Consider the following 23,243-nt stretch of genomic DNA (forward strand, 5'->3'; position numbering starts at 1 on the left):
CCGGAGCGATGCTCCTTTTTGTGTCCAGCCTGGGAAAGAACCGCCTAGGCTGGGCGCGACAGATGCGCACTCCCTCCGCCACGGGAGCAGGGAATGACCTGGAGATGGCCGCCCCAGGAGGGTCCAAGAGCCCGGAGCCGTGAAGGTGCCAGTGGGTGCCCCTGCCCCACGCGGAGCCCTGCCCCAGTCCCATTCCACACCCCAGGTCTTATGGTGGAGAAGCCTTCGCCCTGGCTGCCCCAGGAGAGGACGTGAAATTGCCCAGCTCTCAGCCGAGATTGGTAGCAAAGGCCTGATCCCCTGGGCCGCTTTGGAGGAAACTCACCAGGAGAGGACAGGTATGGGCAGGTGACCTGGGGGCACCATAAAGTGCATGTTTGGGGAAGTTGGATTCCTCCCACTCTTCCCAGACCACCCTCCACTCCCCTCCTCGGGCTCTGTACAGGTGGGGAGGAAAAGAGGGCGTCTCCAGTTATTCTTCCAAGGGGTGGATGTTGGAGCCCCGGGGGAACCCAGAAGGGAGAGCCGTGGGCTCAACAGAATACTAATCTTCTCTTTGGCTTTGCTCTGCAGTAAACTCGCTGTGTGACCTTAGGTTAGTCACTTTTTCTGAGACTCTCCAAATGCCTGCCCAACATTTTGCCTCACACCCTGTTTCCCAAGGGATCCTGTGATATGTCAGTGTGATCCTGTGCCCTTACCTCCACCTCCAAGAAGGCAGAGAGGCACACAGACCTGGATTTGAATCCAGCTCAGCTACTGTGCGCTTGAGCCAGTTATGCCATCTCTCTGAGCCTTAGTTGCCTCATCTGAAATGGTATCTATGATGAATATTGATAATTAAATATTATGTTTCATATCATCTACAATACAGGTAGCTGTAAGACAAGGGCACTCAAACTTTGCCATGCTTTGGAATCCCCTGTGGGGCTTGTTTAAAATACACACCGCAGGCCTCACCCTCAGAGATTCTAACTGGGTAGGTCTGGCAGGGAACCAGGAATCTGCATTTGTGGGAGCAGCCCAGGAAAGTCTAAGGCAGGGTTCTGGGAAAACACTTTGAGCAATACTGCAATAAGGACTAGAAATCAGGCATCAAATGCTTGACAGAGTCTGGTGCTTAGTAGGTGCTTAATGAGTGTTTGATGAACGAATAAATGAACAGAGGGATGGATGGATGGATGGATGGATGGATGGGTGGGTGGGTGGGTGGATGGATGGATGGATGGATGGATGGATGGATGGATGGATGGATGGATGGATGGATGGATGGATGGATAGATTATTTTTTGGGTCCTTGTCTTGACTGGAGCTCTGGTGGTACAGTGGTTAAGAGCTTGGCTGCTAACCAAAAGGTCAGCAGTTTGAATCCACCAGCTGCTCCTTAGAAACCCTATGGGGCATCTCTGCTCTGTCCTGTGGGGTCACTGTGAGTTGAAATTGCGACAATGGGCTTGTTTTGCTTTGCTTTTTTGTCTTGACTGGGGCAAGCTGCGGCTGGGGTTCAGGTGGAGGCTCAGTCAGCCATCTGATCCTTGCCTCCCCCATCTTCCCAAGACCCACCAAGAGGGTCTGCTTGATCACAGAAGCTGCTCTGGCCTGACGCATCAACATGGAACAGGTGGCTGGGAATATCCCCTGCGAGAGCTTTGAGACCAACATGTTTGCCCAAAGCCTCTGCCAAAACTGTTTTCACCCTGAGGAGGTCCATGGAGCCAGGCACCAGGTGGGCTGGTTTTCTTGAGGGGCTGGGTAGCTTGGAATGGGAGTTGGCAGTGTGGCCAGGCCTGGCCAGTAACTTGCAGTGTGAACCTTGATGCTGGCCTTCCTCCTGGGCAGAGCCTCAGTTTTCCCTTCTGTACAGTGAGATAGTTGGACCATGTTCATATTTCTTAAACATCAGTCGTTCTGCTTTGCTTTAATGAGTTTTTGCCACGCCTCATCTAATCTATTACTTTATTATTCTTTCAACTGACATCCTTTTTTTCACTTATACTGAAACAAAACTGTATGTCACCACCATAAATGGAAAACCAGTATCATGTCCAGAATATAGAAAGATAGAGAAGTAAGAGTAAAAAATAGAAATAGAAATGTTATTTCTGCTGTCTCTTTGTTAAAAAGGGAGATGAGAGATTAGAGAGGTGTTAAAAGATACCCCAGCACCCAGTGGAGACTTTGTCCTTGAAATAATCGAAGGAGCGAAAGGGTTGAAAGGGGAGGTACTGTCTCACTTTGGGATCAGTGTGCTCTGATGCCAAGCCCTATACGTGTAAACCTAGGGCACCAGGTACACAAGCTGTGAGAAGCAGCAGTTTAAAAAAACAAAGTTGCTGAGTTGATTCCGACTCATGGCAACCCCACGTGTGTCAGAATAGAACTGTGCACCAGAGGGTCTTCAGTGGCTGACTTTTCACAAGTAGGTTACCAGGCCTTTCCTTTGAGGTGCCTCTGGGTGGCCTCCAACTTTCTGGTTAGCAGTGGGGCATTTGAAAAGGAGATTAGCACCACTCAGGGACTCTTATGAGAAAGAAGCACAGACCTGTGAATTTCCAGACCAAATTGACCCCCTGTGGCTCTGTCATTCCCTGCAGGGCCTGAGGTTCTTGTTGAGCTGATGGGTGGCTTTATGCCGGGGTATTGGGAGATGTGGGGGGTTAGGCTCTGAGAAAGAGTCATTGTAAGGGAACTGCCCTGCAGCTTTGGAGCCGGGCAGGCCCGAGTTTCATCCTAAGTTTGCCGTTTACCTGCTGTGTGACCTTGTGTCATTTAACCTCTCTGGAGTCGCTCTTCTCATGGGTAAAATGGAGGCAACAAGACAATCAGGGTATCTAGCTCTTAGGTAGAAGTTTACACAGCAAATTGGGTTCCCATTTAACAATTTTTACACAAACTCACAATGTAGCATTCTCATTATTTCCATTCTGTTTGTTCTGTTTCCGATGATCTAGCTCCCCTGCCCTCCCTTGCTTTCTCATCCTTGCTTTCGGGTAAATGTTGGCCACTTGGTCTTGTATAGTTGATTGTTTGAGGGAGCACATTCCTCACGGTGATATTATTTATTTTATAAATAAATCTATTATTTGGTTAAAAGGAGTCCTCCGGAAGTAGCTTCAGTTCCAAGTTTAAAAGGCATCTTGGGCAATAGTCATGGGGTTCCTCTAGTCTCTATCAGTCCAGTAAGTCTAGTCTTTTTTAGGAATTTGAGTTTTGTTGTACATTTTTCTTCCACCTTCTTTGGGACCTTCTATTGTGTCCCTGGTCAGAACGGTCGGTAATTGGGCACCATCTAGTTCTTCTGGTCTCAGGTTAGAAGAGGCTGTGGTTCATGTGGGCTATTAGTCCTGTGGACTAGTTTCTTCTTTGTTCGGTTTCCTTCATTTTTCTTTTGCTTCAGACAAGTGGAGACCAATGGTTGTATCTTAGAAGACCACTTGTAAGCTTTTAAGACCCCAGATACTACTTATCAAACTAGGATGTAGAACACTGGAGATTCTTTTTCTACCTACCGTTACATCTGTAGTAACAGCCTCCCCACCCAACCCCCAAGGTCAGAGAACAGATGCCTGAAAGTCCAGTGGGTCCATCTCCCATGACCTTCTCCCAGTGGGTGGGGAGCCAGCAAGCATGGAGTGGGAGGAAAGCCTGGATCCAGACAGATGTGAGTTCTAGTCTCAGTTCCACCACTCCCAACTCTGAGACCTCGGGCCAGTTGACGTATTCAACACATACTGAATGAGAGCTTAAAATGTGCCAGGCATTGTGCCCAATGTCTGGGAAATGGCGATAAATAAAACAGACACATCCCTGCCTTCATGGGGCTTGTGGTCTAACAAGGGAAACAGTAAAAATGTCATCATGCCAATAATGATTTAATCATGGTTACGATAGATGTTGTAAAGGAATAGAAAGTGGTACCAGAAGTAAATGATAGGGCACTGGGGAAAATTTCTCCAAGAAAATGACATTTCAGATGCTTGGTAAAGGCTGCATGGGCACTGGCCCAGTGATGTTGGTGGAAGGGGAGAGGACGAGAACAGCACATGCAAAGGCCCTGAGGCAGAAAGGAGGGACGCACCTGGGAGGACTGGAGAGGCCAGCAAGAGGGAGGGGCAGAGGAGCTCCAGGACAAGGATGGAGATGGAGCAGGGCTGGGTCTCACTGGCCCTCGTGGATATGCTGAGGGCTTTGGACTTTACCCTGAGGGCGATGGGAGCCACTGGAGATTTTAAATAGGGGAGTCATGATCAGATTTGTATTTTTCTAAGTTCTTCTGACTGCTGGGCAGAGAATGGAGTACAGGGAGGTGAAATTGAATCAGGGTGACCGGTAGGAAAAGGTACAATTACTCACGCAAGAGATGATGGGGGCTGAGGGATGGAGACAGATGAACACATTCCAGAACTAACTGCATAGGAGAATCTACAGAATTGGGTTTCTGAATAACAAGAAGGTGGAGGGGTGGGGGAGGCCCATGGCTGACCCCTAAGTAACTTCCTGAGGCAGGGTACTCGGGATGGAAAATCTGTTTGGGGTGTGGTGAGTTTGAGGTGCCTGTGGGACACTCCAGTGGAGATGAAGCCATTAGCCATGGAGTTGACTCCGACTCGCGGTGACCTCAAGTGTGTCGGAGTAGAACTGAGCTCCATAGGGTTTTCTTTTTTAATAATTTATTTTATTGCTTTTGTTGTTGTTGACAAAGTACACAGCAAAACAATTCAACAGTTTCTACGTGTACAATTCAGTGACATTAGTTACATCCTTCAAGTTGTGCAGCCATCCTCACCCTCCTTTTTCTGATTTGTTCTTCCCCCATTAACATGAACTCACTGCCCTCTAAGTTTTATAGGGTTTTCAGTGGCTGGTTTTTCAGAACTAGATTGCCAGGTCTTTCTTCTGAGGCACCTCTCTGGGAAGACTCAGATCCCCAACCCTTCAGTTAGCAGCCCAGTGAGATGAGGGGAGGTAACTGAATATATGGGAGAGAGGCTTGAGAGTCATCAGGATCTGGCCCTGCCTAAAGTTGTGCTCATGGATGAGCCACTGTCTGCAGAGGGGAGTGCAGAGAAAGTAGACCAGGAGAGGGCCTGGGGCGGGTGCAGGCCAGCGGAATCCAGCTTTTAAACACAGGTAGCAAGAAGGCTAAGACTATTGGGATGGAAATGGAGTGGGAAGAGAGCTCCAGGTATTTGCCCCCTTCTCTCTTGGAAACCTTGGTGGCATAGTGGTTAAGTGCTACAGCTGCTAAACTAAACAGTCGGCAGTTTGAATCCTCAAGGCGCTCCTTGGAAGCTCTATGGGGCAGTTCTACCCTGCCCTATAGGGTCACTAGGAGTCGGAATCGACTCAACAGCACTGGGTTTGGTTTTGGTTTTTCTCTTAAGCAAAGGCAAGAGATGGTTTCAAGATCTGGGAGGGGTACTTATGTCAAATCCTTTGCTTCTTTGACCTTCCAATTGCTCTGAACACCCCTGGGTCCTGGGAACGCACAAGGGTTGGCGGTTACATCTCGGAGCCAGGCCCCAGGACCAGACCCTGGGCAGGGGACCGTTCCCAGAGGCTGGCAACCACTTTTTCTTGACTTTTCCATTTGCCTCCCTGTCCACCCTGCTGCCACCTGGACTCCACCTGGAATCTGAAATACAGCAGATCCTCCACGGTTGGGTGTTGATAGAATGAGTAGACGTCTCCCTGTTGCTCTCCCAGGGACACGGGTTGCTTGCCCTAGGTGCCCGCTGGGTCGCCCCGGCTTGCTCTGCATCACCCACTCTCTCCCCATCTGCCTGCAGTAGCAGGTCTCCAGTGAACCAAGTTTTGCCAGTTTTTCCTCCAAGGGGGCTGGATTCTGGAACCTTGGCCTGATTTGCCCTTGGCTTTAACTCAAGAGATTTCATACATGGGAAGTCACAACATCTGTATGTTAGAAAGCAGGCCTCTGGCTCACTGGAGCTGCACCATTCCTGACCTGGATCCCCAGTTACACCTGGGCACAGGCTACTCCCTGTGGGGCTGGATAAAGGCGTTCCCAGGAGCTCAGCAAAGAAACGGAGCTGGGTCCAGCTCTGACATCTTCATCCACCCGAGAATATGCAGAAAGGGCCCCAGGTCCCAGAGGTCCCTGAAGCTTGACCGGCTGATCATGCAAAAGGCCCTGGGGAGCCCCCGTTCTGCAAGTCCCTGCTCTGCTCTCCCTGACTCTCCCACAGGCTGGGAGGTGGGGGAGGGTTAACTCTGGAAATCATACAACCTTGACCAGGTCATGGCCAAGTGCTGGAGGGGTGCGGGGGGGGGGGGGGTCTAGGTGGGCGGCTCCTGCTGTAAGACAGGCACTCACATACCTTTCCGATTTGTTTGTTCTTAATTGCATTTGACATTATTCTATCTATTTTACCTTTATAAAATTGTATTTAACATTTTTATATCATTTATTTTAGTTAAGATGTACGGGCCAAGCACTGTCCTAGGCTCTTTACAAATATCAGCTCATTTCATTCCCATGGCCAGGGGCATTGGTGAATTCCAGCCTCCCATGTGGGAGACCTGGGTTCCATTCCTGGCCGATACGCCTCATGCACGACCGCCACCTGTCTTGTCAGTGGAGGCTTGCGTGTTGCTATGATGCTGAACAGGTTTCAGCGGAGCTTCCAGACTAAGATGGACTAGGAAGAAAGGCCTGACAATCTGCTTCCGAAAACCAGCCCATGAAAAATGAAAACCCTATGGATCACAATGGTCCGATCCAAAACCAGTCACGGGGATGGCAGGACCAGGCAGCACTTCGTTCCATTCTACGTGGGGTCTCCATGAGTGGGGGCTGACTTGGTGGCAGACAACAAGGACAGCAGCTTCTCACAGCATCCCAGGGGGTGCACCCTGTTTCATCCCTGTGGTGCAAAGGGGACAGCTGAGGCCCAGAGAGAAGTCACTTGTCCTAGGTCTTGGTTTCAGTTCCTCTCCATTTCAGAGTTGAGAAAACTAGGCTTACAGAGGGGAAGCCACCAGGCTGAGGTCACCCAGCTGGGAAGTGGAGGAGCCAGGATTGGGCCTGAGGTCTGTCTGAGGCCAGAGGCTGTGCTGACCCGCCAGACAGGAAATCAGAGCCGAGGACTGACTGCTGGGTGGGTGGTGATGGGGGCCGGGGTGGAAGTAGGAATGAGATGCCATTGCAGGCCGAGGGTCCTGCCACACCCAGCTGGGCTGGGACCCCTTGGTGATGCCCGAGAGCCACTCCCTCCTCATTCATGCTGTGAGGTCCCCAGGGCAGCCGAGGCGCCAGGCCGGGCGTCGGGTCTGATGCCTCCCGCTGCCGAGCTCTGATCAGAATCTGGCTCCAGGGTAGGGGAGAAATTGAACCCAGGCGGGCCTGCTCTGGCCTGGATGGTACAGCAGACATCTGGGCCCCTCTCCTTGGCAGTGCCTAGACCCTGTCAGGGGTGGCCGTCTTGGAACGCGGAGAGCCTGTGCCCACCCCAGCCCTCTGGCCAGGCTGCGGCCTAGGCCTTGGGCTGTCTGGTCTCCAGGGAGCACTGGCCCAGGCCCCCGCCTGCCCGCCAGCCTTTCAGGTGAGCCGGCTGGATCGGGTTCCCGTGGTTTCATGTCCCGCATCGTTCTTGGCTGGGCCCTGGCTTATGAAACAGTAATGAGGGGCCCCTGCTCCTGAGGCTGGCCCTTCTAAGGTTTCTGCTGTGTCGGCCACCGCCACCACGGCCTGGAGTTGGGGCCTGGGAGGGCAGCAGTGCGGGGGCCGGAGCCGGAGCCCCCCGGGGACGAGGGTGCTGACAGCCACCAGCTGCCACCGCCGCTGGAGCCCGCCGCCCAGGTAACCTGAGAGGAGGCGGGGCGTGGGGTGCTGTGGCCACAGTCTCCCACCACCAAGGGAGGGCCCTGCCACCTGGGAAGTGGGGAGGGATGGGGGGGCCTTCCTGGAGGTGAGCAGCCGTTCCCCCTGGGTGAGCCCAGCACCAGCCCTGGCAAGCAGGTGTGGCTGTGCAGAGGGCGGGAGGCAGACAGGAGTGGCAGTGGCTCAGGCCCCAGCCGTTACCCCTTGGCCTTGACCCGCCAGCCCTGGAGCCCCCTGCCCCTCCTTCAGTGGTCAAATCTCTCTTTTCTTCCAAGGTCTTGCTCTTGCACCTCCTCCTCCTCCCTCAGACTACCTCTTCCTCCCTCTGACCTTCTCCCATTCTCCAGGCCAGCTAATCCCCCACCCCTTCTTCTTCACTTCTTCACCTTTTCTTCTGGCTACAGAAGACTGTTTGGGGTCCTTCTGCCCATGTCACATCCTTAGGCTCATGCACACACACACCAACATACATGCATAAGTGAGCATATGTGCACTTTGTGAACATACGTTAATGTATGCACTAGACCTGCCGGCACACATGCACATAGGCACACATGGATGCAACCCCCCCGTGCACATATGTGCCCCAAACAAGCACACACAGGCCTGTACACGTGTACCTGCACCTAAACCCATATGTGTACACACACAAGCGTGCGCACACACCTGTGTACCCTAGGCCAGCCCCGCTTGGGTCCCAAGGGGCTCTCACAGCCTGATGGGCAGCTCTCCTTGAGAAGCGTGAGATCCTGGGAGGAGATGTTGGAGACTCTCCTAGCCTGCCTGGCGAGGGAGGGGCTGTGTAGGGGGAGGGGAACCCCCACGTGGGTGCTGAGCTGCCTCCTGTCTCCAACTCTGTCCCAGGAGCCTGGGAGCCCTCCGAGTGCTGAGGCACCCTACTGCGAACTGCCCTGCCGCCCGCCTGCGCCCCAGGACCCGCTCAGCGCTTTGACCTCTGGCTCCCAGTCTGTGGTGGGCCCAGGCCTCAGGTCAGGGCCTGAAAGGTGGGTACAGCCCCTGAGCTCCCTGGGGTCGGATGCCCTCACCCACTCTACCCTACACCCCTTCACGATGGCAGCGTCTGTCTGGGGTGGCTGTTGGGGTGGGTCAGTCTCTGGCCTGGGCATAGGCGGGCAGATCACACTGTCCCTGTTCATACCCGGACCTCTGAGCCTACCCTCCCTACCCTGGCTGTCTCTCCCCGTGGCTTTGCCCACCCCACTGGCGCTGTAAGACCTGGCTCAGCTTTACTCCAGGGCATGGGGCAGTCACGCCCACAGCCCGCTCACATTTCCTGGTTTCCTTTGCACACCCAGGGCCCCTGTCACCCACCTACCTGGCCATGCGCTCCTCTAGGCTCCGGGATTCCATCCATGGCCCCTCCTTGCCCAGGCCTGAGCCAAACTGAAGTCCCCTTTTGGGGTCATGGGACCTGGGAGGGCATGGCCTTAGGGTTTAGAAGCCTGGGTTCCAGTTTCAACTCCGTCGCTGACAGGCTGTGGGATCTTGGGCAAGTTTAATCTTTCTGTGCCCTCAGTTTCCCTGTTTGTAAAATAAGAGGTTGAATTAAATCATCATTGCTTTGGGAACATGTGTGCCTCACAAATAGGTGCTACTAAGGAAAATGGCTGAGTCATCAAATATGTTTCAGAGAGTCTGGGATAGGCAAAGTTGAATATCTTCCCTGCAGGACTTGTCAGAGCCTTTAGCTGGCAGGTGTGCATTGTGGCTCTTAGGTGGGGGGAGGTAAAAGGAGTAGGCAGTGTGTCCCAAACTTGTTTGGCCACAGAACTCTTTCTCAGGGTCATCATCCATTACCATCTTATAGGTCATTCTGTGATCACTCATGGGGACACTGCCAGCTCTGAGCCTAGAGGCCAATTGGCTTCTCTATAACTAGTCTTTCTCTGCAGTTCCCCCTCTGCATTGAAGCTGGTAGCTCTCTCATGCCCCAGAGCCCTGCTGCCTCTCAAAGCCCCCCCCCTTAGCCCAGCATGCTTCTGTCTTGTTAGACTGACTGATGTTTGGGATCCCCATTCTGGTGCTGGTGACAGTGAGCTGGGGCTAGGGCAGCAGCCCTGGTTTACAACGCAGCACCGCCACTTTTAGCTCTGGGATCTTGGCCAGTTTTTTTGACCCCTCTGAGCCTCAGTTACCGAGCCCGGGTGGTCTGGTGATTAAGTGCTCAGCTGCTAACTGAAAAATCAGCAGTTTGAACCCACCAATCAATTGCTCCATGGGAGAAGGATGTGGCAGTCTGCTTCTCTAAAGATTCTAGTCTTGGAAACCCTGTGGGGCAGTTCTACTCTGTCCTATAGGGCAGCGGGGTTTTTTTTTTTTGAGCCTCAGTTTTTTCATCTATAAAATGGGTACCATTACACTCACTTGAAAGGGAGGCTGTAGTAGCTAAATGAGCTACCCATGTAAGTGCCTGGCTACCTCTTCCATGCCACCATGCAGATTCCTGGCCCCTTGTGTGAATGTGTTGTGGAGCGGGGGACATCACTCCTTTTTGGGAAAAAGCCATGGGTCTGTGTCTCCTCTCCCAGAGGCCCATCATCAGGGTTCCCTGAAGAGAGCCCAGCAGCCGCCCCCAGGACCAGGAGCCCGGAACTCGAGGCGGTGCCCTATCTGGAGGGCCTGACCCCCTCCTCGTGTGGCAGCCAAGACAAGGGCCCCAACTCTGGCACCAGCTCCAGCCCCGACGGTGACACCCCTGATGATACCAGCAGCTCGTCCTCTGTGGTGAGCTGGGGGCGGGAGGCAGGGGACAAGAGCAGGTCACGCCTCTGTCCCCAGCCCCAGGGTCCCACTCAAACTGACAGACAAGGCCTGACTGAGCCTTTCACATCAGTGAATTGGACCAAGGTCTCCTGGAGATTCAGCTGGCCACCCCAGCTAGCCACCCAGACTGCGTGCTCCTGGGATGTACAGGGGGCTCTGCCTGGGCCGGCCGGGGTGGGGGTGGGGCTGGCTGTGAAAAGGAGATGGAAGAAGGGGTTCCAGTTGCTGAGCTCAGGGTGAATCACCAGCAGGCTCAGGTTGCCAAAAATGCCTAGGGCACTAAGAGCCCGGACAGTGGGCGTGGTGTCCAGAGCAAGGAAGGCACTGGGCCACTGGGCCCTGCCCTGGTCATATACTGTTGAGCCTCAGGACCAGCCCTGGCACAGATTTTCAAGGAAGAGAGGGAAAGGAGCAGGCTTGGAGGTCTTGGCAAGGGCTGGGGCGGGGGGGCATTTAGCCAGCAGAAGACTTAGGGGCTCTTCATCTGAGCATTCACCCCTAGAAGGACTGTCATGAGCAGAAGAGGCAGGCCTTTTCCAGGAGACCCCCAAGAGGAAGTGGCACGAAGTACAAGCGGGCTCAGAACAGAACAGCCTAGCCTTGCACGCACTAAGTGACAGGCTGTATGCTAAGTGTGCGGCAGGCATGTGCCCAGGGAAGGCTCACCACCACCCTCTGCGCTCAAGGCTCTCACAGGCTCATTTTGGGGTGAGAAAATGGAGGCTCAGCGAGGGGAAGCAACTTACTACCCGAGGCCACACCTCTAGGCAGTGGTGGGGCTAGGATTTGAACCTGCATCTCTCTGGACTCTGGAGGTTTCTCCAGGGGGCTGCTAGGCCAAGGTCCTCCCACCACATGAAATCAGATTGACCCGGGGTCAAGTCTCCTCCCAAATATGCCACTTCCCAGCTGTGTGACTTTGAGCAAGTTCTTCACTTCCACGCAACTGCCTGTCTCATGGGGTTGATTGCACATGAGTGAGCTGATACCTACAGCAGTGCTGGGCATATGGCAGGTGCTATTTAAATGTTAGTTCCCTTCCCTTCCTCCTACCCAGCTCACACTGGGAGCACAGGCCCTGGGGCACTTCTTCTTCCTCCCCTAAACATGCTCTCTCCTTCCCTCCCTTGGTAGGACTGGGACACTGTTGAGAAGCAGGAGGAGGCACCCAGCACAGACCAGCTTACCATGATGATCCCACGGAGGCCCCAGGAGGGGCCGAGGGCTGACAGTGGCCGAAGGTCTCCGTCTCTCCTCACCAAGCCTCCCGTGGGAGGAGACACTGCAGGCCAGAGAAAGGAGGGTGAGTCCTTCCACCAGGCGGGGTTGGTCCCAGTGACCGTGCGTGTGGTGATGGCCTGGGCCCAGGCAGCCATCTTGCTGACCACCTGGGCCTCTGGGCATGGTTTACTCTGGGGGCCCAGGTCTTAGTAACAGTAACAGTTCCCATATAATTATGGGGCAGCCATAATGTTCCACACTACCTGCTTTAAATATATTGTCTCACAACTGGTGGGTTAGGATCTTTGGATTCTAAGTGACAGAAGCTGGCTGAGTATAAATAGAATGACTCACATAAATAAAAATTCTGGAGGTACTGACTTCAGGCCTGGCTGGATCAAGGTGTTCAAATAGCATCAGAAAACTGGCCCTTGCTCTGCTTTCTTCTGGTTGGCTTCATCTCAGCCAGGCCCTCCCCCAGATAATGGTATGATGACCAGCAGCAGCACGAGGCTGTATCCTACCTGCTTATCGTGTCTCATGGAAAGAGGGTACCATCTTCCCAGTGGATGTAGCTAAAGTCTCAGAAGGGTTGGGGGGCCAACACTGGGCCAGCAGGGCTCATGTGCCCAGCTTGGTGGTAGGGGGTGGGGTCAGGCCTTGTGCAAAACTCATGGCCTGAGGGTGGTGGGAAGGGGACTCCTCAAAGGAAAACAGGGTGACGTTCGCAGAGACAGGGGAAGGCTGCTGGTCAGGCTAAGCCCACAGATGCCCCTGACAGCTGGTGAAGAACTCCCTGGCATGTGAGCCCAGCATGCTGCTCCTCAACACTTGGGCCCTCAGTACTGCCTTGTGCTCCCTCCTGCTCTGTGTCTTCAGCACCAAGAAGATTTGAGGATTTGGGGCCAGGGAATCCAGTCCTAACCCCGCCTGGCAGTCCTGGCTTCCCATGATCCCTCTAGTACCCAGCCATCAAGTATGCATGCACTGGCTGTTTGTAAAGCCTGGTGTAGACACCTTGGGATTCGGGAGGAGTTAGACATGGTCCCCGCCCCAGAAAGCGCATCGTCTAGTAAAGCAGGCAGATGGGAGATAATGAGCGGCGGCCCAGGACAGGAGCAGCAGAAAGACGAGCCACGTTGTGAGTGAAGAAGTGAGCTAAGAGTTGGGACGGGGGGGGGCAGGAGCAGAGAAGAACGAGGTTCATTCCAGCCAGGGAAGGATCACAGAGGAGGGCCTTCTGGGCAAGGGATGGCATGCTAGCTGGGGAAGCAGCCTGGGCGAAGGCTTGGAGGTGTGGCATGGGAGTGTCCTGGCATGTACGGCTTGAACATAAATGGGGTGCACAGATGAGCCAGACTGTATTGAGCCTCGAGAGCCTAGCCAAGGAATTGGGACTTTCTTATCTAAGTAGTACGGAGCTATGGAAGGTCATTGAGGAGGAGCTTGATGTACTCGGATCTGGGCCTGGGGAATTTCACGAGGGCACAGTTGTGGAGGATGAATTAGAGCAGGCGAGGCTGAAGGACAAGACACCAGTTAAGAGACTATCGCAGCTGCTGCAGTAATAAGTGGTTCTGGCACAAATCATCGGCTGATGCTACGCCGCTGGGTGACAGGTTGTCGGGGAAGAGGATATTCACATGCTCTCCAAGTACCACCCCTCAGATTACGTACTGATTACAGCGGCAAAAGGCACCCTTAGGATGGGGAGAGCTGGCAGACACCGCCTTAACCAAGCGGCCGCTCAGCATCCCCTGGGGGAGCAACCCAGCCTTAGGTGCCCCTGACTGATGCCCGGGGCAGGACGCGGCATCTCTTCCTGCTAGCAACGCCTTGCCAGCGTCTAATCTGGAGGGAACATGAGACCAACCCAAACTGAGAGGCATTCTGCAAAATAACCGGCCTGGGATCTGCGAAAGACACAGAAGGCCTGGGGAAGTGTTCTAGTTTATAGGAGACTACAGGGTCAGTGGTAGAATTTCTCCTCCCCACACAGGAGGCCTGGGTTTGATTCGTGGCCAGTGCACCTCAGGCGCTGCCATCACCCGTCTGTCAGTGGAGGCCTCTGTGTTATTTTGATGCTGAACAGGTTTCAGCGGAGCTTCCAGACTAAGACAGACTAGGAAGAAAGGCCTGGCAGTCTACTTCTGAAATCAGCCATTGAAAATCCTATGGCTCACAATGGTTGGATCCTTAACTAATCAAGGGGCTAGCACAGGACTGTGCAGCGTTTTCGTTCTGTTGTCCATGGGGTTGCCATGAGTTTGGGGCCAACTTTACAGCAGCTAACAACAACAACAACATCATAGGAGACTAGAGAGTTTTGGAAGGGAAATGCCATCTATGATCCCGGGCTGGGCATCATACATGTGGTTAGGAAGGAGAATGCCCTTGTTCTTAAGAGATGCCTATGGAAGGGCTGGGGTGGACTGTCATGATGTCGTCAGCTGGTTCAGCAAGATGGATAGATGACAGATACGTGTATAGGGCATTCATTTCCTGGTGCCTCTGAAACAAAGCACTACAAACCTGGTGGCTTAAAACAATAGAGATTTATTCTCTTACAGTTTTGGAGGCTAGAAGTCCTAATCAAAGTGTTGGCACTGCCATGCTCCCCCAAAGGCTCCTGGGAAGGATCTTCCCTTGCCTCTTCCAGCTTCTGGTGGTCCCAGGAGTCCTTTGGCTGTGGAGGCATCACTCCAACCTCTGCCTCCGCCTTCACATGGCCGTCTCCCCGGTCTCTCTCCTTCCCTTCCCCTCCCTTCCCTTCCCTTCCCCTCCCTTCCCCTCCCTTCCCTTCTCTTCTCTTATGAGGACACCAGCCAGATTGGATTAGGGCCCACCCTACTCCAGTATGGAAGCCCTGGTGGCAGAGCGGTTAAGTATGGCCTTATATGAACTTAACTAATTACATTTGCAAAGACGCTTTTCCAAATAAGGTCATATTCACAGGTACCAGGGGCTAGGACATCAGCATATCCTTTTGGGGGACACTGTAACAAGTAGGTAGATAGAGAGATGGATAAATCACATGAGACAACATGTTAACCACTGGTGACTCTGGGGGAAGGGCAGATACACGGGTGATCGGTGCACTGTTCCGGCCCCCCTTCTGTAGCCTGGTGCAGTTGTCCAGGTTGGAGTTGGATGGACCTAGATTAGGGCTATGCCTGTGGGATGAAGAGGGGACAGAGAAGGATTTAGGAGGTGGACTCAATGGACTAGGTGAGTTGCCGGATTCGTGGGGAGAGGAAGCTACGTGGTCCAGCTCCTGGCCTGGGTGTCTATGTGGACGGTGGGGCCTCTCGCTGAGAGGGGGGAGCTGGGGAGGGGCAGGCAGGGGAGAGGATGGGAGCAATGCTGCCCCTGCTGGACTTGAGAGCCCGAGGAAGAGCTGCTGACACTGCCGGTGCTTAGCAAAGTGTCGGGGATGGGGATGGAGGTGATGTTCACCCGGCTGCTCACCAAACATCTACTTGTTGCCCACAAGCTGATTGCAGTTGAGCAGATGAGATAATCATGAGAACAGCAGTAGCCATGACAACCAGATCAGCATTGCCTTATACAGGATCCCACCTTTCATCCCAATAAAACCCACTGATCTGTTCTGGGACCCCCCGACTTCTCTCCTGGCTCTCCCACTTCCTCACTGTCTGGTTCTTCTCCGTCTCCTTGGCCATTGCCTCGTCTTCAGTTGAACCTTTAAATTCTGGCTGCCCTGAGCCCAGTCCTGGGCCTCTCTGTTCTCTCTCTGCACACTCAGCGCTCAGCTTTCAGTACCATGTAGAAGAAACTGATGACTCTTGAGTCCACCCCTCTAGCTTTGATCTCTTCCCTGAGCTTGTCCATCCAACTTCCTACTGACCTCCACTGCGTATCTGATGGCACCTCAAATTCGACACAGCTGATACAGCACTCTTTCACACATTTAATAAGCACTTATTGAGCACCTACTGTGTGCCTGGCTCCTTCCTGGTGCTGGAGAAACCCTGGTGAACAAGACTTACAGGGTCCTGTTCTCATGGAGCTGACAATCCAGTGGGGAGGTAGACAGAAAACAAATTAAAAAACAGACCTGGGAGTGGCAGCAAATATCAGGAAAATTAAGACAGGGTGCTGTGGGAGCGAGTGACCCGGTGGACAGGCAAGGCCTCTCTGGGGAGGGGCACTGCAGTTGAGATCTGAGTGGTCAGAGGGAGTCGCCAGTTCAGAGGCAGAAGGAGCAGCCAGTGCGGAAGCCCTAAGGTGGGGACAGCGGTGGTGGGCTTGAGGAGCAGTCTAGTGCAGTGGAGAACCAGCCCTTGGATCCGCTCTCCAAACCAGGTTCTCCTGTGGTCTGTTGAATGTCACCATCCATCCAGCAGCTCAGGCCCCAAATCTCAAGTTGTCCCAGTTCTTCTCTTTCCTCACCCTTTATGTCCAAGTCATCAGCAGTTCATGTCAGCACCTCCTCCAAACCAGTTACCGATTGCCATCAAGTCAGTCCCGACTCATGGCGACCCCATGTGTGTCAGAGTAGAACTGTGCTCCATACGGTTTTCAATGGCTGATTTTTCAGAAGTAATGGCCAGGCCGTTCTTCTAAGGTGCCTCTGGGTGGACTCAAACTTCCTACCTTTTGGTTAGCAGCTGAGTGTGTGTTAACCATTTGCACTACCCGGGGACTCCCCTCTGCCAAAATGTTCCCTAGGTCTGTCCTCTCCTTGCCATCCCCACTACCACTCCCTGGCCAAGCTACTGCTACACCCTGCCAGGATTACTGCAGCGCCTTCTCAAGGCCTGCCCGTTTCTGCCCTGGACCCCTTCAGTCCATTCTCCACCCCACCCCCGCCCCCTCGCTGGCAGCTGGAGCCATCTTTTAAAAACACTCTCAGATCTTGTCACCTCCATTTCCCAAACCCCCTGCCCATGTCAGGCCCTGGGGAGAGCGTGGGAACCAAATGCCTCCCTAGGGTGCACACGGTCGGAAAGGACAAGCTGGATTTTGTACCAAATATCCACTTTCTTTCTTGCTTTTAAGCTCATGAGGCAGTGGTGCAGGGTGGGGGTGGGGGACTGACTGTGTGACCATTTAATCAAAGGCTGTCCCCACTGTCCACTTGGTGGCAGGTTCCCAAATTGCAGGCAGGAGGCCATGGCCTGGGAGGAATTAACTTCTATGATGGGGTGAGGGGAATAGGGCCTCCCAGTTTGCAAACTGCTCTCTGAGGGGTGGCTGTGCAGAGCCCAGTCGGCTGAGCGACATGGCACAGACTGCTCAACTGCAGAGCCAGCCCCATGTGCCCCCTAATGGGAATGCAGCTCGTGAAGACGGGTCCTGGTGGGCTAGCCTCAAAGATGGATGGGTAAATTGTATCCCTCATCCATAGCTGGTGGGACTGCAAAATGGTGCAGTCGTTATGGAAAACAGTTTGACAGTTCTTAAAAAATTAACACAGAATTACCATTAAAAAAAAAGCCCTGTTGCCTGGCAAAGTCAATTCTGACTCATAGCAACCCTACAGGACACAGCAGAACTGCCCCATAGGGTTGCCAAGGACCAGGTGGTGGATTCAAACTGCTCACCTTTTGGTAAGCAGCCAAGTTCTTAACCACTACACTACCAGGGCTCCAAAATTCCCCTCCTAGGCGTACTGTTGCTGTTAGGTACTGTAGAGTCAGTTCTGACTCATAGTGACCCTGTTCTGTGCCACTCATGAAATAGTAGGTATGTTTGAGCCCATCGTGGCAGTCACTATGTCAATCCATCTCATTGAGGGTCTTGCTTTTTTCACTGTCTCTCTATTTTACTAGCATGATGTCCTTCTTCAGGGACTGATCCCTCCTGGTAACGTGTCCAAAGTAAGTGAAACAAAGCCTCACCATCCTGTCTTCTAAGAAGCATTCTAGCTGTACTTCTTCCAAGACAGATCTGTTTTTTTCTGGCAGTCCCTGGTATAGTCCATATCCTTACTTAGCCAGTGAAAACCTAGGTGTACAGCCAAATGAAATGAAAGGAACAACTCCATCAGATACTTGTGCACCAGTGTTCATCATAGTGTTGTTCACAATAGCCCAAAGGTGGAAACAACCCAAGTGCCTACCAACAGGTGAATGAACAAAATGTACGTACGTGCAATGGAGTCTCCCTCAGCCATAAAGAGAAATGAAGTTTGAATATATGCTACCATGTGGATGATTGCATGATTCCACTTACGTGAAACACCTAGAATGAATGAGTGGAGACAAAAAGTAGATTAGAGGTTGCCAGGGGCTGGGGAGAGGGGTGAGAAGGGAGCCATTGCTTAATGGGTGCAGAGGTTCTGTTTGGGAAAGTCTTGCTCCTGATGATTGCACAACATTGTGAATGTAATGAATGCCATTGGATTGCACATGTGAGAAGTGTTAACATGGCAAATTTTATCACAATTAAAAAAAAAAAAATGGGTGGGTAAAGTCAGAAGCCAGACCCAGCTATGAGCCACTAGGAGTGATAGCAAACGCCATCTCAGCCAGCACCCATGCTCAAGGAGCACCTACTGTGCGCTAAGCATGATCCTAAGCCCAGAGGATATGGTGGAAAACAAGAAGGCACGGCCACTCCTCAGACAGAGCTTATCAAAGAGCGTGATTAAATAGATGCATTGTGTGATTTCATGGAGGAAATGAACAGGGATGCTCCTAGCAGGCTGACCAGGGAAGACATCTCTGAGCAGGTGACATTTAAACAGAGACCCAGAGTACGAGCAGGAGCCAGCCAGATGAAAAGGGAAGAGTGCTTTGGCCAAGGGAACTGCAAGTGCAAAGGTCCTGGGGTGGGGAAGTGTCTGTGGAACTGAAGGGAGAACAAAGCTGGAGCGTGGTGAGCAGGATGAGGGCTGTGGGAGGCCGGGGTGGGCTGGAGGGCACAGACAAGACCCTGCAGAGCTTTGCTGGTGGCAAAACAAACAAACAAAAAACCCCTGGGTTTTATTCTAAGTGTGGCCAGGAGCCCCCGAAGGTTTTTTGTCTTTTTTTACTTTTTATTTTGATATAATTGTAGATTTCAGAAGGGTTGCAAAGGTAGTACAGAGAATTGCCCTACGCTCCTCCCCTGGGTTTCGCTAATGTTAACATCTTACATGACCACAGTGCAACAGTGGTTAAGCTGCTAACCCAAAGGTCGGCAGTTCAAATCCACCAGCCGCTCCTTGGAAACACTATGAGGCAGTTCTGCTCTGTCTTACAGGGTAGCTATGAGTCAATCGACTTGACGGCAACGGCTTTGGTTTTTTGTGGTTTTAACAATACTATTAATGAAACTACAGTCTTTATCCACCAGTTTTTCTACTCATGTCGTTTTTCTGTTCCAGGATCCCAGGTGCCATTTAATCTTTGCGTTTCTTTAGTCTCTTCCAGTCTGTGACTGTTTTATTGGTCTTCCTTGTCTTCCCCTGAAAGGTTTTAAGCATAGATCTTCCTGATGGAGCAATGGCATTGGGACCAGGGTGCATGTGTTGGGGGCTGTTGCTACCATCCAGAGAGAGATGAGGGTGGCTTGGAGTGGGGAGATAGTGGGGAAGTCAGACAGATTTGAAACTTATTTTAGGATGGCTGCAGGGTATGTAGGGGGCATTGGTGGTTCAGTGGTAGAGTTCTTGCCTTCCATCCAGGAGACTGGGTTTGAAATACCAGCCACTACCCGTCTGCTTGCGCGTTGCTATGATGCTGAACAGATTTCAACAGAGCTTCCATACTAAGACAGACTAGGAAGAAAGGCCTAACAATCTACCTCTGAAAATCAGCTAATGAAAACCCTATGGATCACAACAGTCCAATTCGAAACCAAATCGTGGGGATGGTGCAGAACCAGGCAGCGTGTCATTCCATTGTGTGTGGGGTCGCCATGCAGCCATCAGGGAACAACGGTTTTGAGTGCTGCCGCGTGCTCTGTTCCATGCTAGGCACTGAGAATCCAGCCTTCAGTCACTCCAGCTCACACTCGGAGTAGTGAGCCTTACGCAAGTCACAAAGGGTCTCCCACCCTGGTGCCCATCCATCCTTGTGGCAGCTCTGGCGTAGGGTCCTTTGGGGTATAAGGAACAGGAGCTTTCCCACATGGAAAAGCTCCTTAGTAGAAACTGAGGGACTTCCTTGTGATCAAATTACAGAAATAGAACCAAAAACTGGAAGGTTGCCAGTGTAGTTGCTGCAGGGTCCCCTCTCCCTCTCTAGGGTCACATGGGCAATTGTCAAAACTGCTCCCTGGGATTTTTCTTCTTCTCTGACTTGCCTGTGACCCCCCCAGACTGTGTGACCTCCCAGATCTGAAGCCCACTCCACCTGTGTCAGTCGGTCTCAATCCCAAATTCTTGACCTCAGCCCCTCATACAGTCAGCCTTGGTCACAGGGGTTGGTCACTTGGTATGGACGGTGAGGTCTCTAAGAAGAGTGTGTGTGGTCTGCCCTGATCATCTGTCCCAGAGGACAAAGAAAGGTAGGCTGTGGGAGTGGCTGAGTCCCTCCTCTTACCTTGCGCCTCCCTATTCTCTTTCCAGACACCAGCTCTGGGCGACAGCACTGGGCGAAGCTCCGGGGAGAAAGTGGGTACTTCTCCTTGGACAAGCTCCGGTCAGCACCAACCCAGGCTTCCTGCACAGTACCACAGAGTGGACCTCAAAGTGCCACCCCCCAGGCTTCCTTTTCCCATCGATCTGCCCAACGGGACGTTGTCCAGGCTGCTCCTACTCAACGGGACAACCCCCGAGCCTCCTCTCCCCTCCGAATCACCCAAAGGGACAATCCCATAGCCTCATCCACCCAACAGGAGACCCTCAGAGCCTCCTCTCCTCCCCGAACCACCCAGCGGGACAACCCTAGAACCTCTTCCACTCAAGAAAACAATCCTCAAGTTTTCTCTCCCTCCAGAACCATCCAAATAGACAACCCCAGAAGAACCTCTTCTACCCAACAGGACAACCCCAGAACTTCTCCCACTCGTACTCCCCAACGAGACAACCCCAGAACATCCTGTGCCCAACGGGACAATCTCAGAGCCACCTCTCCCAGCAGAACTACCCAACGGGAGAACCCCAGAACCTCGTGTGCCCAACGAAATAATCCAAGAACCTCTTCTCCCAACCGAACCACCCAAAGGGAAAACTCCAGAACATCTTGTGTCCAACGGGACAATCCCAGAACCTCTTCTCCCAACCAAACCATCCAACGGGACAATCCCAGGACATCTTGTGCTCAGCGGGAAAATCTCAGAGCCACCTCTCCGAACAGAACCACCCAATGGGAAAACCCCAGAACCACCTGTGCCCAAAGAAATAATCCAAGAACCTCTTCTCCCAACCGAACCACCCAAAGGGAAAACCCCAGAACATCTTGTGTCCAACGGGACAATCCCAGAACCTCTTCTCCTAACCAAACCACCCAACAGGACAACCCCAGGACATCTTGTGCCCAACGGGACAATCTCAGGGCCACCTCTCCCAGCAGAACCACCCAACGGGAAAACACGAGAATATCTGGTGCCCAACGAGACAATCCCAGAACATCCTGTGCCCAACAGGACAACACCAGAACCTCTTCTCCCAACCGAACCACACGACGGGACAATCCCAGAACAGCCTATGCCCAAAAGGACAATCCCAGAACCTCTTCTCCCAACCGAACCACCCAGCGGGACAATCCCAGAACAGCCCGTGCCCAACAGGACAACACCAGAACCTCTTCTCCCAACCGAACCACCCAAAAGGACAATCCCAGAACATCCTGTGCCCAACAGGACAATCCCAGAACCTCTTCTCCCAATCGAGCCACCCAACAGGACAACCCCAGAACTTCTTTTACCCAACAGAACACCCTCAGAACCTCTTTTACCCAACGAGATGACCCTAAAACCTCTTGTACCCAAAGGGATAACCCCATATCATCTTGTTTCCAACGGGGCAACCCTCACTGCCCTTCTGCATCACAAAACAACCCGCATTCCTCTTCCTCAAAGCGGGACAACCCTGGAACCTCCTCTTCTCAACGCTGCACCCCAAAGGACAATCGTAGACCGTCATCTCCCCATTGCTCCACTCGACGGAACAATCCTAGGAGTTCCTCTCCCCATCGTACTAACAAAGACATCCCCTGGGCTTCCTTTCCCCTCCGGCGGACCCAGAGTGATGGCCCCCGAACCTCTTCACCATCTCGCTCCAAGCAAAGTGAGGTTCCCTGGGCATCTGTTGCCCTCCGACCAACCCAAGGTGACAGGCCTCAGACCTCATCTCCCACTAGACCAGCCAAGCGTGACCCACCCCAGTCCTCCTCTGGCCCCACACGGCACAACTTACCATCCCAGGCCACCTCTTCCTCCCATAGCCCAGGCCACCACAGTGCCTCCTGGACTTCCTCTCCTCTGTACCCCCTTAGCCGTGGTGCATCCCAGACCTCTTCTGATCCCTCTCAGCCACCATGTGCTGTGTGCATTGGGCACCGAGATGCCCCTCGAGCCTCTTCTCCACCTCGATATTTGCAACATGACCCCTTCCCCTTCTTCCCAGACCCCCGTGCATCTGAGAGCGATTCTGTTCACCATGACCCCCCTTATATGCCACCTGCTGTATGCATTGGCCACCGGGATGCCCCGCGGGCTTCCTCACCTCCCCGCCATGCCCAGCTTGACCCCTTTCCCTTCCTCCCAGACACATCAGATGTTGAGAGTCAGTCCCCCCAGCATGACCCTCCCCAGTTCCCCCCACTTGTGTGTATTGGGTACCGTGATGCCCCCCGGGCCTCCTCCCCACCACGCCAGGCCCCAGAGCCCTCACTCTTGTTCCAGGATCTCCCCAGGGCCAGCACTGAGAGCCTAGTCCCCTCCACTGACTCTCTGCATGAGCCCCCCCACATTCCCACTCCCGTGTGCATCGGGCACCGAGATGCACCCTACTTCTCGTCCCCACCACGCCAGGCCCCCGAGCCCTCCCTCTTCTACCAGGACCCCCATGGGACCAGTATGGAGAGTCTGGCCCCCTCCACTGACTCTCTACATGGTGCCCCTATGCTGCTCCCCCAAGTGTGCATTGGGCACCGGGATGCACCTCGAGCCTCCTCCCCACCCCGTCATCCACCCAGTGACCTAGTGCTCTTGGCACTCTCACCTCCACCAGGCAGCTCAGGGGGCTCTCGGGGCTCGGTGCCCCCTGGGGAGATGAGGCACAACTTGGAAAGGGAGGAGTACACGGTGCTGGCTGACCTGCCCCCGCCCAGGAGGCTGGCACAGAGGGAGCCAGGGCCCCAGGCACAGGGCAGCAGCGGGGGCCGCACCCGCAGCCCTGGCCGAGCAGAGGTGGAGCGCCTCTTCGGGCAAGAGCGCAGGTGAGCCCAGGGCGGGGTTGGCCAGGTGGGCTGGGGAGGAGGTGCCTTGTGGCAGCAGGGCAGGT

At 53.5% G+C, this 23,243-nt stretch overlaps 1 protein-coding gene across 6 annotated transcripts in view; it reads left to right on the forward strand.

Moving 5' to 3' along the window:
• Nucleotides 1-244: 244 nt before the first annotated feature.
• Nucleotides 245-23,243, forward strand: part of TRIOBP (TRIO and F-actin binding protein) — a 72,041-nt gene continuing 49,042 nt past the window's right edge. For 2 of the 6 annotated variants that reach the window (XM_049884380.1, XM_049884384.1), the window contains exons 1-6: nt 251-338; nt 1,558-1,726; nt 8,705-8,844; nt 10,390-10,585; nt 11,759-11,927; nt 20,364-23,178. In XM_049884380.1, the coding sequence (XP_049740337.1) occupies nt 1,613-1,726; nt 8,705-8,844; nt 10,390-10,585; nt 11,759-11,927; nt 20,364-23,178 (3,434 nt within the window). In that variant the 5' untranslated portion in view covers nt 251-338; nt 1,558-1,612. Of the gene's footprint in view, nt 339-1,557; nt 1,727-7,430; nt 7,563-8,704; nt 8,845-10,389; nt 10,586-11,758; nt 11,928-20,363; nt 23,179-23,243 lie in introns of those variants that run through there. The other 4 variants (XM_049884379.1, XM_049884382.1, XM_049884381.1 and 1 more) reach the window with 4 other exon arrangements.

The sequence above is a fragment of the Elephas maximus genome, chromosome 4, assembly GCF_024166365.1.
Source record: "Elephas maximus indicus isolate mEleMax1 chromosome 4, mEleMax1 primary haplotype, whole genome shotgun sequence".
NCBI lineage: Eukaryota > Metazoa > Chordata > Mammalia > Proboscidea > Elephantidae > Elephas > Elephas maximus.